Source organism: Rhinoderma darwinii, chromosome 3 (genome assembly GCF_050947455.1).
Source record: "Rhinoderma darwinii isolate aRhiDar2 chromosome 3, aRhiDar2.hap1, whole genome shotgun sequence".
NCBI lineage: Eukaryota > Metazoa > Chordata > Amphibia > Anura > Rhinodermatidae > Rhinoderma > Rhinoderma darwinii.
This window is the reverse complement of record NC_134689.1, coordinates 233,885,176-233,906,449: the sequence shown is the minus strand read 5'-3', so window position 1 is coordinate 233,906,449 and position 21,274 is coordinate 233,885,176. Positions and strand designations below refer to the sequence as shown.

At 44.1% G+C, this 21,274-nt stretch overlaps 1 protein-coding gene across 1 annotated transcript in view; it reads right to left on the bottom strand.

The window, feature by feature from the left end:
* The window catches only part of LOC142750416 (uncharacterized), a 372,136-nt gene that overhangs the window by 83,390 nt on the left and 267,472 nt on the right, over positions 1-21,274 (bottom strand). Inside the window, exon 84 of the mRNA XM_075859419.1 lies at positions 10,115-10,195. Coding sequence (XP_075715534.1) covers positions 10,115-10,195 — 81 coding nt within the window. The remainder of the gene's footprint in view (positions 1-10,114; positions 10,196-21,274) is intronic.

Genomic DNA, 21,274 nt, shown 5'->3' with positions numbered 1-21,274 from the left:
TAAAGAGTGAAATGCGCGGCAATTTTGCAACATATTAGGCATCAGCAGAATGCCTTAAAGCTCATGCAGATTTTTTTCTGCTACATGTGAATGGGGTTTTGAAAACCCCATTCACATAAATTGTAATGTAATATGTAGTGGATTTTCAGTGCGCAATCAGCACCGAATATAGGAGACAAATCGTCCACGTCTGAAGTGGCCTTAAAGAGACTCTATCACCACATTATAAGTGCCCTATCTCCTACATAATGAGATCGGCGCTATAATGTAGGTGACAGCAGTGCTTTTTATTTAGAAAAACAATCTATTTTTACCACGTTAGGAGCGATTTTAGCTATATGCTAATTAGTTTCTTAATGCCCAAGTGGGCGTGTTTTTACTTTAGACCAAGTGGGCGTTGTACAGAGGAGTGTGTGATGCTGACCAATTAGCGTCATGCACTTCTCTCCATTCATTTACTCCGCGCATAGTGACACTGCGTTGTTCACTATGTGCTGTCTTATACTGACATATTAACATTACTGAAGTGTTAAGACAGTAACTAGACATTCCTTTCAGCCAGGACGGGATGTCTATTCACAATCCCTGCACTTCGTTAATGTTTGTTTGGTACTTACAGCAGAGCAAAGCGTAATCTCGCTGTAACCTGTCATTTACAGCGAGATCTCGCGAGATTACGATTGCGCTGCTGTAAGTGCCACAGAAACGTTAACGAAGTGCAGGAATTGTGAATAGACATCCCGTCCTGGCTGGAAGGAAAGTCTACTCACTGTCTAAACACTTCAGTAACGTTAATGTGTCAGTATAAGACAGCACATAGTGAATAACACAGTGTCACTATGCGATGACTAAATGAATGGGGAGAAGTGCATGACGCTGATTGGTCAGCGTCACACACTCCTCTGTACAACGCCCACTTGGTCTAAAGTAAAAACACGCTCACTTGGGCATTAAGAAAGTCATTAGCATAAAGCTAAAATAGCTCCTAACGTGGTAAAAATAGATTGTTTTTCTAAATAAAAAGCACTGCTGTCACCTACATTATAGCGCCCATCTCCTTATGTAGGAGACGGCACTTAGAATGTGGTGACAGAGTCTCTTTAAGGTGGTTTCACACTGGCTGATTATCATATAATCATATAATAACAGGGATAGGGAAACAGACAAGTGAGCCCTAATCTACACGCCACTCAGTCCCTGCCTACTTGCAACAACCCGCCCTAGGCGACGGGGTACAACTGGGCAACGGTCCCTACACTCAATAAGTGCACGACAGACAACAGACAAGGAAACACAGAACAAAGGGAAACGGGGCAGTTGCCCACGGCAACACCGTGAGCAACAAGAGTAGTAAACGAGCCGAGTCAAACCAGGAGAGTAGTGAACAAGCCGAGTCAAACCAGGAGTGTACGAGGTACCAAACGCAGAGCAGAAGAGTAGTCAGTAAGCCAGGGTCAATACGAAGCAGAGACAAGTAGTTCAAGAAGCTGCAGCAGGGCCAGGAAACCAACAGAGAAGAATCACAAGCAAGGAGGAACAGGAAAGGCAGGTATAAATAGACAGAGGGCGGGAGCTAGCTCCGTCTGGCCAGGCTGTGATAGGCTCTCCCACTCCTAAGCCTGCCATCCTGAGTGGTGGAAGATGGAGTCAGTCTCACAGACATAGAAGCAGGTGCAGACTGATTACCTATGGGCGTGGATACAAAAGCTGTGCCTGGCAGATCCTTAACAGCTCGTTGCCGATATTGCCCTGTGTAAACAGGGCAGCGATTAGCAGATGAACGAGCAAACGCTCGATCATCTGCTGGTCGTATAGTTTTAAAAAAGTAAAATATTATCGATGTCGGCAGCACATCTCCCTGTGTAAACAGGGAGATGCGCTGCCGACATGATAATAACATATGGGGATGAGCGATCAGAATAACGACCGCTCGTCCCCATCCATAGCTCCGTGTGACAGGAGCAAACGAGCGTCGATCAACGATGTCCCGTTGAACGGCGCTCGCTGCACCTGCCAATTATCGGCCGGTGTAAAAAGGCATTTAGGGTCTATTCACTGTAAAATCGCAGAAAAAACGTGATTTGACTGCAAGAGAATACAGCCTAAGGCCCCATGCACACGACCGTATTTTTTCCCACCCGTAAATACTAGCGTAAATACGGGTCCGGTGTCACACGTATTCCACCCGTTTTGCACCAGTATTTACGAACCCGTGCCCGTAAATATGGGTCCGGTGTCACACGTATTCCACCCGTATTTACGAGCACGTTTTTGGCGGCAAAATAGCACTGCACTAATCGGCAGCCCCTTCTCTCTATCAGTGCAGGATAGAGAGAAGGGACAGCCTTTTCTGTAATAAAAGTTAAAGAAATTCATACCTACCCGACCGTTGTCTTGGTGACGCGTCCCTCTCTTCACATCCAGCCCGACATCCCTGGATGACGCGGCAGTCCATGTGACCGCTGCAGCCTGTGATTGACCTGTGATTGGCTGCAGCGGTCACATGGCCTGAAACGTCATCCAAGACGTCGGGCCGGATGTCGAGAGGGACGCGTCACCAAGGCAACGGGCGGGAGACCGGACTGGAGGAAGCAGGAAGTTGTCGGTAAGTATGAACGTCTTTTATTTTTATTTTTTACAGGTTTATACTGATCGGTAGTCACTGTCCAGGGTGCTGAAAGAGTTACTGCCGATCAGTTAACTCTTTCAGCTCCCTGGACAGTGACTATTTTCTGACGTCGCTTAGCAACGCTGCCGTAATGACGGGTGCACACATGTAGCCACCCATCATTACAAGAGCTCCATAGACTTCTATGGACTGTCCGTGCCGTTGTTACGGCCTGAAATAGGACATGTTCTATCTTTTTCAACGGCACGGGCACCTTCCCGTGAGAAAACGGGAAGGCACCCGTCGCCAATAGAAGTCTATGAGCCCGTTATTACGGGTCGTAATTACGACCCGTAATAACGGGAGTTTTTACGGTCGTGTGCATGAGGCCTTAAACCATGTTTTTTTTTCATGTTTAGTGCCATTATGTTTTTATGTAATTTTTGTAATCGCGCCAAAAAAAGCGCAAGATTTTGCCATACAGCCTCCCTGTAGACAGTGCCATAATCCCCCACCTCCTCCTTGTAGATCGTGCCATACAGCCCACCCACTCCCTCTTGTAGACAGTGCCATACAGTCCCCCGCTTCCCCCTTGTAGACAGTGCCCCTAATCAAAAACAAAAATTGTACTCACCTAGGCCCCATTCCCACGACGAACTGAGCTGCTCCACGGCAGGATCCATGCGTAGGCCGGCGTGATCTTGTAGCCTAGAGTTTCCCAACCATTTAGAACTCGAGGCAGCACTGGAAAAATACAATTTCCTTAGGGCACCCCTACCAAAAATTGTTTCGAGAAAGACAGAAAATGTCTAAAAAAAAAAGCACTACACCCGTAGGGTATGTTTACACACGTTTTTTGTAAAGCAAAGAAAATCTGCCTCAAAATTCCTTCAGGAATTTTGAAGCACATTTTGAATTGACACCGTTGTTTGACCTTTTTTGTGTGCTTTTTCTTAAGCCGTTGAAGGGAATGCAAAAGACGCAGGCAAAAAAGCTCCAAACGGGCGCCGCAGGTATATTCTGCCTCCTAATAATTTCAATTGGAGGTCAGAGGCGGAAACCACTTGAAGACCCTCAGCCCCCACCACTCACAGTAAAATGACCATCAGCCCACCACTCACAGTAAAATGACCATCAGCCCCCCACTCACAGTAAAATTACCATCAGCCCCCCACTCACAGTAAAATGACCATCAGCCCACCACTCAGAGTAAAATGACCATCAGCCCACCACTCACAGATTCACCCTGTAGGTAGTGCCACACAGCCCCTTGTAGGTAGCACCACACAGCCCCCTTGTAGGTAGCGCCACACAGTGACATCAGGGGAAACTCCTGAAGCTGAATCCCCGTCCACAGCGTTGCCGATGCTGTGACCGGTGATTCCACTCCAGGAGAAGCTCCTGTCGTCTGTGTCCGTTTATGGACAGTGACGTCATTGGCTCCTCCTGGAGTGGAGTCCCCGGTCACAGCATCGGCAACGCTGTCAACAGGGATTCCGCATCAGGAGTTTCCCCTGATGTAACTGTCCATATACAGTGAAGGAAATAAGTATTTGATCCCTTGCTGATTTTGTAAGTTTGCCCACTGTCAAAGACATGAACAGTCTAGAATTTTTAGGCTAGGTTAATTTTACCAGTGAGAGATAGATTATATATATATAAAAAAAACAAAACAGAAAATCACATTGTCAAAATTATATATATTTATTTGCATTGTGCACAGGGAAATAAGTATTTGATCCCTTTGGCAAACACGACTTAATACTTGGTGGCAAAACCCTTGTTGGCGAGCACAGCAGTCAGACGTTTTTTGTAGTTGATGATGAGGTTTGCACACATGGTAGATGGAATTTTGGCCCACTCCTCTTTGCAGATCATCTGTAAATCATTAAGATTTCGAGGCTGTCGCTTGGCAACTCGGATCTTCAGCTCCCTCCATAAGTTTTCGATGGGATTAAGGTCTGGAGACTGGCTAGGCCACTCCATGACCATAATGTGCTTCTTTTTGAGCCACTCCTTTGTTGCCTTGGCTGTATGTTTCGGGTCATTGTCGTGCTGGAAGACCCAGCCACGAGCCATTTTTAATGTCCTGGTGGAGGGAAGGAGGTTGTCACTCAGGATTTGATGGTACATGGCTCCATCCATTCTCCCATTGATGCGGTGAAGTAGTCCTGTGCCCTTAGCAGCGAAACACCCCCAAAACATAATGTTTCCACCTCCATGCTTGACAGTGGGGACGGTGTTCTTTGGGTCATAGGCAGCATTTCTCTTCCTCCAAACACGGCGAGTTGAGTTAATGCCAAAGAGCTCAATTTTAGTCTCACCTGACCACAGCACCTTCTCCCAATCACTCTCAGAATCATCCAGATGTTAATTTGCAAACTTCAGACGGGCCTGTACATGTGCCTTCTTGAGCAGGGGGACCTTGCGGGCACTGCAGGATTTTAATCCATTACGGCGTAATGTGTTACCAATGGTTTTCTTGGTTACTGTGGTTCCAGCTGCCTTGAGATCATTAACAAGTTCCCCCCGTGTAGTTTTCGGCTGAGCTCTCACCTTCCTCAGGATCAAGGATACCCCACGAGGTGAGATTTTGCATGGAGCCCCAGATCGATGTCGATTGACAGTCATTTTGTATGTCTTCCATTTTCTTACTATTGCACCAACAGTTGTCTCCTTCTCACCCAGCATCTTACTTATGGTTTTGTAGCCCATTCCAGCCTTGTGCAGGTCTATGATCTTGTCCCTGACATCCTTAGAAAGCTCTTTGGTCTTGCCCATGTCATGACTAAGGACGCGTGCAGCGTCTGAAACGCGTAGGCTTTTTCACCAATATTTTTTCCTCACACTACCAGGATTTCACACTCTCTACCTAAGTCCTGATTTTTAATCAAATACTTTTCGTCCATTAAACTTGGAACTTCGTTCCATTTTATTCTACAATCCACGCTATATACCTAGTCTACCCTGGTCCCTGACACTGCTATGGACCCCCTTGAGACCCTGGCTCAGCAAATGCAGGGTCTCTCCCTACAGGTCCAGGCCCTGACTCAGAGGGTCAACCAGCCTGATGCTACCATGGTAGTGCCCCTCACCTCACCTCTTGAACCCCACCTCAAGTTGCCTGACCGGTTCTCAGGGTACTGGAAGACTTTTCTCTCCTTTCGGGAGAGTTGTAGGCTCTATTTTCGCTTAAAGCCCCACTCCTCAGGTTCTGAGAGCCAGCGGGTGGGTATAATTATGTCCTGGCTCCTGGAGGGGCCCCAAGAATGGGCCTTCTCCTTGGCTCCTGACGCCCCTGAACTTTCCTCCGTTGATCTTTTCTTTTCTGCTCTCGGACTCATTTATGACGAGACTGACAAGACTGCCTTTGCCGAGAGTCAGCTGGTGACCTTACGTCAGGGTAAGAGACCTGTTGAGGAGTATTGTTCTGACTTTAGGAAGTGGTGCGTAGCTTCTCGGTGGAATGACCATGCCTTAAGGTGCCAGTTTAGGTTGGGCCTGTCGAACGCCCTGAAAGACCTGCTAGTTAGCTACCCCTCTTCTGACTCCCTAGACCAGGTTATGGCTTTAACGGTACGACTTGACCGACGTCTCAGGGAACGACGACTTGAACGTGTTTGTGTTTTCTCCTCTGACTCCCCCATGATGCCTCCCGAGGTTCCGTTGCTTCGTTCTTCCACGGAAGACTCGGAGGTACCTATGCAACTCGGGGCCTCCGTGTCCCCCCAACAACGTAGAGAGTTCCGCAGGAAGAATGGTCTCTGCTTCTACTGTGGGGATGACAAGCATCAAGTGAACAACTGTCCTGGGCGTAAGAATAAGCAGCCGGAGGAACTTCCGCGCCTAAGTGATCATCGGGGAGGTCACTTGGGCACACAGGTATTTCCCGTAAATATGAAACGTAATAAAATCTTGCTTCCCTTTCAGGTCTCTTTTGGTGGTAGGTCTGCTAGCGGCAGTGCCTTCGTGGATTGAGGGTCTTCTGCTAATATCATGTCTGTGGAATTTTCTATGTCTCTAGCTATGCCTTTGATTGATTTGCCTAAACCTGTCCTGGTAGTGGGTATCGACTCCACTCCTCTTGCTAATGGTTATTTTACACAGCATACCCCTGTTTTTGAACTCCTTGTTGGCTCCATGCATTTGGAGCAGTGCTCTGTACTGTTAATGCAGGGATTATCGTCCGATTTGGTTTTAGGCCTTCCCTGGTTGCAGTTGCATAATCCCACGTTTGACTGGAATACTGGGGATCTTACCAAATGGGGTAATGAATGCTTGACGTCATGTTTTTCTGTTAATTCTATTTCTCCCCCTGAGGAGGTGAACACGATACCTGAGTTTGTTCAGGACTTCGCTGATGTTTTCTCTAAGGAGGCCTCCGAAGTGTTACCCCCTCTTAGAGAATACGATTGCGCTATCGATTTGGTACCAGGAGCTAAGCTCCCTAAGGGTAGGATATTTAATCTCTCTTGTCCCGAACGTGAAGCCATGAGAGAGTATATCCAGGAATGCCTGGCCAAGGGTTACATTCGCCCCTCTACTTCTGCGGTAGGTGCTGGCTGCTTCTTCGTTGGTACCTCGTGCTGTCCTGGTTTTACTCGGCTTGGTCACTACTCTCCTGCTCTGCGTTTGGCACCTCGTACTCTCCTGGTTTGACTCGGCTCGTTTACTACTCTTGTTGCTCACGGTGTTGCCGTGGGCAACTGCCCCGTTTCCCTTAGGTTCTGTGTTCCCTTGTCTGTTTGTCTGTCGTTCACTTATTGAGTGTAGGGACCGTCGCCCAGTTGTACCCCGTCGCCTAGGGCGGGTCGTTGCAAGTAGGCAGGGACTGAGTGGCGGGTAGATTAGGGCTCACTTGTCTGTTTCCCTACCCCCATCATTACAAGAACAGACATGTTCCATAACTTTCTGAACATTTCTATGGCACGGACACCCATCCGTAACGATACGGAAATGTGTCCGTGGCCAATAGAACTGAATGGGTCCGTAATTACGAAGAGTTTTTACGGTCGTGTGCATGGGGCCCAAGCCTGTGGGTACATTACACTGGACTAATCTGTACCATTGTTCTGTGACAAGTGCCTCATGCACTATAAGAAATGTATGTGAGCAGAATTTCTAATAAATTTATATTAGAAAACTGTATGGTTTCCTATTCTACAAATAAATTAAAACATTTTTTACAATTAGACTGAGAAGTTACTACAATAGCAACAACCAGTAGGGTGGCATATATCCAGTTGTCACTTTGGCAAAAAAGATGGCTGCATCAGAACAGAAATTTTACAAGATCTTTGTAAGTAAAAATACATATATTTTTAAGAAATATTAGCAATTACTCTAGCTTTTGATTTCCTCTATATGGAAAACACTTTTCAATAATGGCTTTATTTATTCTGTTCAGCCATAACATTGAAACCACCTGCCTAGTATTGTGTAGGTCCCCCTCATGCTGCCAAAATAGCTGACGATAGCAGCAGATCCTTTTTAAAGGGGTTTTCCAGTAAAAACAAATTGATGGCCTATCCCCAGGATGGGCCATCAATATCTGATTGTTGGGGTCCAAATCTCGGCAAACCCTGCTGAACCCTGCTTCCTCTTCATAACAAATGACTCCAAATTCCCCACAATCCGATTAGGCATCTGTAGGATGTGCTGGGATAACAAGTCCGATTTATGGAGGTTCTACATTGCAACTGAAAGAAACTGCTTCTAACATCTTGGTGGCAGATATTAGAATATCTTTACAGGTCCTTTAAAGTCTATGCCAGTATTAGGCAGGTGATTTTTCAATATAATGGTTGAGCAGTGTGTGTATATATATATATATATATATATATATATATATACTACCGTTCAAAAGTTTGGGGTCACCCACACAATTTTGTGTTTTCCATGAAAACTCACACTTCTATTTATCAAATGAGTTGCAAAATGACTAGAAAATATGGTCAAGACATTGACAAGGTTAGAAATAATGATTTTTATTTCAAATGATAATTTTCTCCTTCAAACTTTGCTTTCGTCAAAGAATGCTCCATTTGCAGCAATTACAGCATTGCAGACCTTTGGCATTCTAGCTGTTAATTTGCTGAGGTAAGAGAAATTTCACCCCATGCTTCCAGAAGCCCCTCCCACAAGTTGGATTGGCTTGATGGGCACTTCTTGCATACCATACAGTCAAGCTGCTCCCACAACAGCTCTATGGGGTTGAGATCTTGTGACTGCGCTGGCCACTCCATTACAGATAGAATACCAGCTGCCTGCTTCTTCCCTCAATAGTTCTTGCATAATTTGGAGGTGTACTTTGGGTCATTGTCCTGTTGTAGGATGAAATTGGCTCCAATCAAGCGCTGTCCACAGGGTATGGCATGGTGTTGCAAAATGGAGTGATAGCCTTCCTTATTCAAAATCCCTTTTACCTTGTACAAATCTCCCACTTTACCAGCACCAAAGCAACCCCAGACCATCACATTACCTCCACCATGCTTGACAGATGGCGTCAGACACTCTTCCAGCATCTTTTCAGTTGTTCTGCGTCTCACAAATGTTCTTCTGTGCCCAATGTCTGTGTGCTTTTGCCCATATTAATCTTTTCCTTTTATTAGCCAGTCTCAGATATGGCTTTTTCTTTTCCACTCTGCCCTGAAGGCCAGCATCCCGGAGTCGCCACTTCACTGTAGACGTTGACACTGGCGTTTTGCGGGTACTATTTAATGAAGCTGCCAGTTGAGGACCTGTGAGGCATCTATTCCTCAAACTAGAGACTCTAATGTACTTGTCTTGTTGCTCAGTTGTGCAGCGGGGCCTCCCACTTCTCTTTCTACTCTGGTTAGAGCCTGTTTGTGCTGTCCTCTGAAGGGAGTAGTACACACCATTGTAGGAAATCTTCAGTTTCTTGGGAAATTTCTCGCATGGAATAGCCTTCATTTCTAAGAACAAGAATAGACTGTCGAGTTTCACATGAAAGCTCTCTTTTTCTAGCCATTTTGAGAGTTTAATCGAACCCACAAATGTAATGCTCCAGATTCTCAACTAGCTCAAAGGAAGGTCAGTTTTATAGCTCCTCTAAACAGCAAAACTGTTTACAGCGGTGCTAACATAAATGCACAAGGTTTTTCAAGTGTTTTCTAATCATCCATTAGCCTTCTAACACAGTTAGCAAACACAATGTACCATTAGAACACTGGAGTGATGGTTGCTGGAAATGGGCCTCTATACACCTATGTAGATATTGCATTAAAAACCAGACGTTTGCAGCTAGAATAGTCATTTAGCACATTAACAATGTATAGAGTGTATTTCTGATTAATTTAATGCTATCCTCATTGAAAAAAACTGTGCTTTTCTTGCAAAAATAAGGAAATTTCTAAGTGACCCTAAACTTTTGAACGGTAGTGTATGTATATATATATATATATATATATATATATATATATATATATATATATATATATATATATATATATATTTCAAATATGTCTAAAAATATATCAATTTTACCGGTTCTCCTTTTTGTCCCTGTAGACCTCTGTCGCCTTTGGATCCTTTAAGTCCATTCCTCCCATCAAGACCTGCTGTGCCCTGAACAGAGAGAAGAGAGGAGTGGATAGTAGAAACGTAGCATGTGAGTTAGTAAGTTTTAATGTAGCTCGTCAAAACAAAGGGGAACTATATGCAGGACAGTTTTTGTTGCAATTCACAGTTGTCTTTTCATTACAGTCAGTGGTGCTAGGTTTGTGAACCCCAGAACTTTTAACCTTTCTGCATATATTTATTTTAGAATGGTATTAGAGCTCAGCTCAATAAAACACAGAAAAAGATATACCTTTAGATTTACTTGACAATGAAATGATCATAGGCTTAAAGTAACTGGTGGGACCCTGTGAGTGGCAATGATTTCAGTCAAATATTTTGGATTACATATTTAAATGATCACTAAACTTTCGACAAATTTTGCATAAATCAATAGTAAACATGCATATCAGAAACATTGTAATCTATCCGATTATAGAAAAATGCCTCTTTCTCCACTTATCAGGCATATCTCATCTTCCGGCCTGCCTTCTGTACTCATCATTTACTCTCAATTCACTGCTAAAATCTATCTTGAGAGACAAGAAAGGTTATCAGCTCACTCTGTGATCAGGTGACATGCTGCCCAAAGAAGTCTAAGGGGAAAGGAGGGGGAAGAGGGAGCAGGAGCAGAGTGACACACAGAGTTGCTGCTGCAGCATCCAGTAAGTGTTATTTCTCACCCTAGTGCTGGATGCACAGCTACACTGCTCATTACTGCTGTATGATATCCTCCATGTTGCTACTGTTTCTGTTGGTGTGCCACAAAGAGGTTGGGGAGCAGGATTCCTCTCTTTTCTATGTGTGTTTTGTATGGTAGACATAATAGCAGTTAGGCTCCACCCACTAGCTTATCGAAAACTGATAATTAGCGATAGAGCTGGCACAAGAGATAACTGCTGAAAACTGTAGAATACAAGTCATATAATAGCCAGAAATAGTATTATTCCTTATGTACACACATATGACAGCTTATTTTGAAAAGTCACCTGAAAAGTTAGGTACGCTTTAAGACTGCCACGTATCCGTCGCATGATGGACACCAACGCCGCCAAACGGACCCCATTGACTATAATAGTGTTCGTTGGGTTTCTATCATGGCACACTTCATTCTACCGGAAAAATAGCACTGCATGTTGTTTTGGCCGGGATTTTTGGCAGAATCTGCGACGGAGGCAGTAACAGAAAACCAATAGTATTCTAAATCTCGGTATTAATGAAGGAAAAAAAACTCAACAACAGCAAAAGATAATAGAAAAGTGTTTACAAAGTTTCTCAACATGTACTCATGGATCAGGGTTGTAGCTATAGGAGATGCAGGGGGTAGCAGTAGTGCTTGTTCCCCAGTGCCACGTAAGAGGACACCTGTATTTTTTTAATGACACATTGTGGATGGGGACCCTCTTGCAGATTTTGCATTGGAGCCCAGGAGCCATGAAAACAAAGCAGGGCAAAGACAGCACCAAAAAGGGAGGGATCCTTCACAAAGAGATACAAAACTACCAAATGGAGGATCCTATGTTATGACTGCCAGCCATCTGTAAACTCATGGACAATCCCTAATTAGAGTTTAGCACAAAGTGTTGTCCTAGTCCTAATCCATTCTTTTTTAGCCATGATGTGTGGATGTATGCATGAAACCCCCTCCTTCCCTGTTTCATTCTTTAATTTGCTATGACAGGTGGCAAGCAATATTCTCCCATACTGGTATGTGACAGTAGAATTCTTGGAGAGGAGAAATTATGACTGCATAGATAAAAGCGTGGATCATCTCACACAGTATGTAGTAATATTTGAAAACAGTGTAAGCAATAAAGTGACAATAGTGATTTAAAAAGACAGTTGGCATGGGCCCCAGACTGTCACTATATAACCCCAATCCAATTGACGGAGTCCGCGGTTACTTAACAAAGGGAACCCTCTGCCTTTGTTAACATTATGATCATCCAGAGACAGTTTTCTGTGAGCTCTACAGTTTGAGGCAATTCAAAGATGTCAATGGTATGACTAAGCCAGGAAACATAGAGAACACAGCAGAGGCTTAGCTAGGGGTTTTGCACAGGGGGGCAAAACACATCTGAGTGGGCCCCAACCCAGTGAGCCCCTCAAGGCATTTTTACAACTGCAGAGGCGCATCCGGCAGGGTCAGGCTTATGTAAACAGCTAAGTCTGCTGTGCTACTTTGTTTCTGTAAACTTCCATAGAAGTGAATAGGTGTTACGGAAACAGCGTAGCATAGTGAGCTACACTATAGTGCCTATCCTCACAGTATAATGCCCCCATAGTGCTCCCCACACAGAATAATGCCCCATATAGTGCCTCCCCACACAGTATAATGCTTCCATAGTGGCCCCCACATAGAATAATGCCCCTATAGTGCCCTCTACACAGTAAAATGCTTCCATAGTGGCCACAACACAGTATAATGCTTCTATAGTGGCCCCCACAGTATAATGATACCTTAGTGGAACCCTCACAGTATAAAGCCCCTATAGCTGCCCCACACACAGTATAATGACACATAGTGTCCCCCACACAAGATGCTGCCCCCATACAGTATAATGCCCAATAGCTGCTCCACACAGTATGATGCCCATAGTGCCCCACACAGAATAATGCCCCATAGCTGCCCCCACACAGGATAATGCCCCATAGCTGCCCCATACATTATAGTGCCCCCATAGCTGCCCACATACAGTATAATGCCCCATAGCTTCCCTCACACAGTATAATTCCTCCATAGCTGCCCCATAGAGTGTAATGCCCCCATAGCTGCCCCCACACAGTATAATGCCCCCATAGCTACTCCCATTCAGTATAATGCCCCCATAGCTGCTCCCATACAATATAATTCCCGAATAACTGTCCTCATACAGTATAATGCCCCCATACAGTATAATGTCCCCATAGCTGCCCCCCATACCCAGTATAATACCCCCATAATATCTACTAAAAAAATAATAAAACAAATACTCACCTATCCCCTTTCCCACAGCAAATGGAGGAGATTCCTCTGCTCTTCCAGTCAGTGCTATCTGTGGCTCGGCACAGACAGGCGCGATGACATCACTGCATCGCTCCTGTCTGCGCTGAGCCACTCACGGCCGTCCTTACACAGTGAATGCTGGAGCAGGGAGGTGACGGCTCCTTGCTCCAGCATTGAATTCAACTGTATCTACATCCTCAAAACGTAAATACAGTTGAAACCGGGACATGACACCGCGGCCCAGCCCATCCCTTGGACCTATTATCTCAGTGCGCCCGGGGCGACGCCCCCCTTGCCCCCCTGCTAGCTACGCCTCTGGAACATATTTTGATAGATTATGGCACATACGATTCAGTCTCAAGTATCAAGTTTTACAGGCAGCTTCACAAAATGAAACATAGTTGCAATTTTCTTGTATACACAGATGCCTTTGTAATATTTAATGCTGACTTCCTGCCACCAGTGGTATGCAGTGTTCTGGAATGGATGAGCAGTGCCCAATTCATGGTTGTCAATATTGTACAGGTACTATTTAGCTTCATTTAGCTTCCTCTTGTTGAACCAACTTTCCATGTTAGTAATGAATGCAAAGAGAGAAAACAACTGTATTCTGAACGTTATTCTTTTTTTATTGAGTTGGTGCGTCTATTGTTATACATTCATTTCTACCAGATTATGTGAAAAGAGAAGTGAAAAAAAATACTGAAGCCGGGTATCCCATTAATCAGAAGGGGCAGCTGTTCTGGCTATACACCAGCAGATTAGAATTATGATGAAAGTTATGAAGGGTAGAATTCTTTCAGAAATAATGTAGATTGTAGGGTATGTTCACACGGCCTATTTTCAGACGTAATTCTGGCATTTTACGCCTCGAATTACGCCTGAAAAGACGGCTGCATTACGCCTGCAAACGCCTGCCCATTGCTTGCAATGGGTTTTACGATGTTCTGTTCAGACGAGGTGTAATTTTACGCGTCACTGTCAAAAGACGGCGCGTAAAAAGACGCCCGCGTCAAAGAAGTGCATGTCACTTCTTTGGATGTTTTTGGAGCCGTTTTTCATAGACTCCAATGAAAAACAGCTCCAATTACGTCCGTAATGGACGCCGCAAAAAACACGAGTACTTGCAAAAACGTCTGAAATTCAGGGGCTGTTTTCGCTTGAAAACAGCTCCGTAATTTCAGACGTAATTTGTTAAGACGCGTGAACATACCCTAACTAGTCAACCTACAGACTGCTAAATGACTTTCCATTTTAGAACACATATTAGTACATGTATTCATACATTCACATTGCCATTAGGGATTCTTTTATATCAACGTAAGAAAGTTAACTTGAGAAAACTTGCATTTCCTTTTTGTGTGGACGTACAATGTGTAATGGAAGTAACTTAGCATATTATGACAAAATACCTATTACATAAATATGGGGGAGATGGTTCATGATTCTGTGAGATGATGAATAAGAGGCACTTCTCGGAGCTGCTTTAAATGAATTCTCAGAGGACAACGAATATGTGATTATGCAAAAGGGAGAAAAGAAGATTTCCATATTGATAATCCATTATCACTTTGCGAGCACTATCTAACTGAATTGCTGCATCATTTACAAAACTATCTTAGCTAAGAAAAAGCTCAAATCTGAAAGCATTCAGAAAATCAAGAATTTACTTCCCACTAGATCTAGAAATAAACAAATGGATTAGGACACATTTAACCCCATGTCAGCCAAAGACCTACCTGCAATTGTATGTGTGTGTATATATATATATATATATATATATATATATATATATATATATATATATATATATATATATATATATATATATATATATAGTTATATTTACATTCATATATTTATATAAATAAAACAAAGTTAGAACACAACAAAAGAAAAAGATTTTTTTATATATATATATTTGTTCTAATTTTTAATGGAGATAAAAAGAAATAAACTTTCATGTGGATGTTGAGTCTTTATAATATATGCAATAGAATTATGAAAATGCTGGGATTGAAAAGATTCATATTTGATGTCTAAAGATCAAGACCGTGTTGCTGAAAATCGTAATTTCTTCAATACTTCAAAATAACCCGCTGATCTTTTTGTTGGGAAGTACTGCAACTTCTGATTAATAATTGTGAGTCTTGAGGCAATGTGTGACGTATATTGAAAGAATAAAATCAACTACACTCATACATATTCGTTTTTTTCCCTGTATGGCGTAAAAATGTAGATAACAAGCTATGTTAGTCTTTGGAGGGAATTTACAAAGACTGGTGTTTCACACGTCAGTATTGAACAGAAACCTACTTAAAGGGAACCTGATTTCAACTCTTAAACCAGCAATACCTGGTGGAAGTGGGTGAAAAATCTTTTTTATGTAACCTATATTTATCTTCTAAATAGGCTCTGTACCACGGCCGCATCGTCCATGAGCCGAGATGCCGCCGCCACCCCCTCCTGCACTATAATTGTACCTGCGTCTATTGGACGCAGATAGAATTACATGCGAGAGCACCGAATGGCGGGGCACGGAACGTGCCCATTATTCAGCGCCTTTCAATGATCTAAGCCATAGTGCCGCTTGCGTCGTTGATAGACAGTCGTTGATGCAACGTTGAAAGGCATGGATTGGCCAGGCAGACTGACTTGCCTTGCCACTCAACACCATTTTATGACGCGAACGGTGCGATTACATCATCGCGCTGCTTGCGCCGTTGAATGAGAGGGCAAGGCAGCCTGCCAATCAGCGCCTTTCAACGACGCAATATTGAAAGGGTTAATTTTGAGGCCTGCAAATGACCCATAATTATGAATCACCTCAAAAAATATTTGTAGATGTCTAGATGGGTGAGAGAGAAACAGTAGAATATCGTCTGCAAAAACTGCAGATTTAACTTCCACCTTGCCCACTTGTATGCCAGAGTATACCTGCCCATGTTCCAAGACATGCACCAAAGGCTCCAGTGCCAGGTCAAATAATAGCGGCGACAAGGGACAGCCCCGCCGCGTTCCTTTGTGTAACCTAAACGTTGTCGACCTAAATAATGGTGTACAAACAGCCGCCGTGGGGTTGTTGTATAATGCTTTTAGATAGACTCTAAATTCCCCTTGTATGTTAAATTTGTCCAGGACCATGTCCAGCCACCACCACTCAACATTATCAAATGCTTTCTCAGCATCCAATAACACAAGTACCGATTGGTTAAGTGACGTTGGCCAAGCCACTGCCCCGTCCATGACTCCCAACACTTTCCTAATATTCATAACTGCTGATCTACCCTTAATAAAGCCCACTTGCGATGGACCCACCAAGAGAGGCATTAAGTGAGCAAGTCTGGCTGCCATAATCTTGGATATCAGCTTGAGGTCCTGGTTTATTAATGATATGGGCCTGTATGAGCTCGGTAGTAACAGGTCTTTTCCAGTTTTGGGTAGGACCCTGATGTAGGCCTTATTCGCTGCAGCCGGGATGGCTCCACCCTTCATCAGGGAGTTAAAGTAGGATAATAACGTTGGGGTTATTTGCTCCTGTAGTATTTTATAGAATTCAGCCGGGTAACCATCAGGTCCCGGCGCTTTCCCATTTGGTAATGATTTTATAGTTAGCTGCAATTCCTCTAGTGTTATTGGTGCATTCAGGTCATCCAACTGCCCCTGGTCCAGAGTAGGCAGGGTCAGGTTGAATAAGTACCGACTGCCCTGTGTATCTCCAGGTACACCAGAGGTCGCATAGAGCTGCTGATAGAAAGCTTGGAACATGCCATTCATCTCTCTAGGATCAGTTTGAATACGGCCCTCATGATCCCTCAGCTTAGTAATATGTGTGTGTGGACGGAACCCTCTAGACAATCCTGCCAGCATCTTTCCCGCCTTGATGCCAAACCGAAAAATCTTGGCCTCATAGATTGACCTCCCAAACTTCTCCTTTTTGTCCAGCCATGATTCAAATTGTCTTCTAGCGTCTATCCATTTGTGGTTTTTATCGGAGGAAGGGTCAGCCAGAAAGGAGGAATACGCCGTTCTAAGGCAGTCTCTACTTTCTCTGTATTTCTGCTGTGTCTGTTTTTTTCTGAAGGTGACGTACGATATGAGCCTCCCTCGCAAGACAGCTTTAGCCGTCTCCCAAAACAGCGCATGGTCAGTAGCATGTTCCACATTATCACTGGCATATTCCAACCACCATCCCCTTATCCGCTGTTGAAAGTCTCCGTCATCTGCTAGACTGGAAGGGAATCTCCATTGGATGAACTCCCCCCTGGGATGGGCATCTGCCAGCACTAGCCGTATTGGTGCATGATCAGATATGATCATGTCAGTGATATCTACCTGTTCTACCCGCTGCAGTAAATGTTGGCTTAAAAAAATGTAGTCTATTCTAGACCAGGATTTGTGGTATTTTGTTTCCTATCATCAGCTGCACATTGTACTGAATTAAAGTCCCCCCCCCCCCTACCAACTTCATCGTACAAGTGTCAGCTATAATTGAAGTTTGGAGGTTCTGAAAGTAGGCGTGATTGTTTGTGTTGGGTGCATATATATTGTACACGCTAACTTCACCCAGTTGTGTTTCTAGTAGGATTTGCAGTATTCGTCCCTCAGTGTCAACATATTTCGGGTGCAAAGTGGAAGCAAAATTCTTGTGTATTAAGATCATCACCCCATTCTTTTTTTAGAATTGCTGGGGAACCATAGACAGTTCCCACCCAAAATGTACGCATTCTAAAAAAATATTTTTCTTCCAGGTGTGTTTCCTGGAGCAAGGCCAGGTCAGCCTTCATTTTACCGAGATGGCGTAAGACCATCGATCTTTTGTGTGGGGATAAAAGCCCCTTAACATTCCATGTCACTACTTTCATAAAAGGTATTTAAATTAAGTGATTTCGTTGTCTGACCCTGCGTCTGTGACCCATAGGAAGTGTTACATGCTAATAAGGAATAGGTGAGGAATCTGAACTCCGTGAGGTTCAACTCAATTGAACTAATGTGACCACCATTCAACCATAGAACCCAACTATTAGGAAACAACTTAACTTTCCCCGTTATCCTCGGAGAATCCCAACTCCCCCCTTCATTTTTGCTCAGGACTTCTCTTTTTTCTGACATGTGACTTTCTCTAACCTACTTCTAGGTATGGCCTAATCAGCAATCCACATTTTACAATACATCAGCAGTCCATATGTTTATGTAAATTTCTGATTTAAACTTGCACTACTATTGTTTTATCGTTAAGCATCAACTGGTGTTACATTTATCTAATAACAGACAAATCATTTCCAAATTCAGTCATCTTTGGTACTCACGACTCCTGTCAACCTAGGAGCCGACCCGTTTGTGGTTCTGGGGTATCGCTACCCGTGTCTTGGGGTCTGCGGCAGTCTTTTTTCTTTGGGCGGGGGTCCCTTCGGGTGTGGTGTGTTCTGCTGCGAGCGTCTTCCAGGAACGCTGTCATCCGCTGTTGAAGGTTCAGGGCCCTTAAGTATATCTCTATACACCGCTTCTGCTTCCTGGTGATCCGTATAGACTTGCATGGTACCGCTTGGAGTTGTGACTTTTAACGTTGCCGGATATTGTAGTTGGAACTTCATTCCCTGGTTGTGGAATGCTGTGCAGATTTTGCTAAATTATTTTCGTTTCTTTGAGACTTCCGCTGAATAGTCGCCAAACAGCACGACTGTGACACCATTTAATTTAGTCGGTTCTCATCTGGTCTTGCACAATCGTAGCAGCGTTTCTATATCAGAGTAGTCCAAATAGCGCACTATAACTTGTCGCGTTCTCTTCGTCGGGCCTTGGTGCTGTGGTAAATTCTGTCTGTCAGGGCCCACTCTATGTGCTCTTTCGACTTTGCACGGTCCTTCCATGTTCAGCGTCCTCGGCAGGTCGTATTCACAAAGGCGTTTTAGGTGTGTGGCCAGTACTGATTCTGGTATTCCCACTATCCGAACGTTATTTCGTCTCGACCTGTTTTCTAGGTCGTCAATTTTGGAGAGCATCTTTTGTTTCTCAGCTAATAGCTCCTGTATTGTGCCATGTGTATCTGCTGTGTCGTCTTCTAGCAGCGATATTCTTTGTTCTACTTCGTCTAAACGTATGCCATGTTGTGACACTTCGTTTTGCAGTGCCTTCAATGAGGCTGATATGGTAGTGGCCAGAGTGTCCTGGATGTCGGGTGTAATACGTTTGGCTACTTCAATGGCCAGCTTTTTGTAGTCTATCATTGTCGAAGTCGAGGTCCCCTCCCCCCCTTCCTCGTCTGACATTATATCATCTTGGTCTGAGGATGGGCGACTCACTATCTGCTTATCTTTCCGGGTGGCATCGTGTCTGTTTTCAAGTTTGTGATTACATTCTCTAAGGGTGAGTCCTGATTTTGTCAGGGTATGTGTGTTGCAAGAGGCTGAAACTGGTGCAGCACGGGACCGAGGCGGGGTGTAGCAGGAAGATGGCGCTCCCTCTCTCCCAATGTGCTGCTACGGTATTTGGCGCCAAAATGAGCAGTCCGCTTTAATGAGGTATATAGGAGTTGCACGATACCTGATCGGTCGGCGGTCGTGCCTTGTCGCTATCCGGTGCTGTGAGGGCAGTACACCTCGCTTCCCCCGTAGCCCGCTCTGAGGTGCTTCGGGGCCGCCGTTAAAAACCTCCGGTAAGCGCGGGGAGATGCCTGTCGATGCCGGAATAACCAGTGTTCGCCTGCTGCGTGCTGTAGGTCTGATGCCGACACTTCTGGTGTGGTTTGGGGGATTTCTGGTTATAGTAGTCAGTGTTTTTTTGCAGCGTAGGTCTGGAGAGCTCTTTTCTCCCTCCTCACATGTCAGCCCCGGAACCGGAAGCCCCCCTTTCCACCTTTAATATGACCCATAATTAAGTGCAATCCTCTTCATATATTTGACACATCTTTGAATGTTGGTGCACCCCAAATGGAAGATTTCCACTATAAGTTACACAAATTTCTGGCATAAATTACAGTAAATTTGTAGGGCTCTGTACCGCTAAGCTCCATACACTTTTTTTTTAAAGCAAGAGCAGCATAACATTTTTTACTTTCTGCCAGAAATGTGCCACAAATTGCATAATAAATCTACCCATATATATCTTTCCTGGCAGGACTTAAAGGGGTTCTTTGAGATTTAGCTTTCATTCTCCCCACTTCCTAGCTTGTAAAAGCAAAACTACTTTTAAAAATTGGGCTCTAAATGCTTTTAACTAAAAGGTCATGTGTCCGCAGTGGCGCAGGCTTTTTCCAGAAAATGATGATATGGCATACATTGATCAATTGGCCCTGGTTCAGGAATCCACTCCCCCCAGTCTATGATATGTCATCAGTGATATTCCGTTTGGGGGGTTATGTCCACTTCTCTCTGCAAACAAGCATGTGCGGTAGCAGAACATTTTGTGGTGTTCCACGCATACTCAGTAGACTGTAATTGTAGACTGCACACAAGCAGTTGAATTATGGGACCTGTAGTTTTCAGCGTCACGCTAAAACACTAGGCACGCCCCCGAAATGGAAGTGAAAAAGAAAAACAAATAGTGCGCGCTCAGTACACCAAGTTTAGCAAGATAGATTATGTTTCAAACTAAATACATAAATTAATTGCTAGATACATAAAAAGTATTATCTGTGTTTTATCTGACACTTCTTGGGACGTAATTGGAGCCGTTTTTCATTGACTCCAATGAAGAACAGCTCCAAATTACGTCCGTAAAAGACGAGGCGAAAAACGCCAGTACATGCAATTACGTCTGAAATGCAGGAGCTGTTTTCTCCTGAAAACAGCTCCGTAATTTCAGACGTAAATGCAGTTATCGTGTGCACATACCCTAAAGGTAAAGGAGAGCGGATCTCCTGGAAGCAATGTGAATGCAGCCTAGGAATAGTTTTAGGCTGGAATCACACAGTTTGCGATGCAATATTTTGAGCCAAACACAGAATTGGATAAAAAAAGAGAGGAGACATAGAAGTCTTTCCTTTATACTTTTACTTCTTTTTGGATTCATATGTGGATTTGGCCCCCCCAAAAAATGCAGTAAAAACTGCCACAAAAAAACTGCACACTTGCTTCCAGCTTTAGGTCGGAGTTACACGAGCG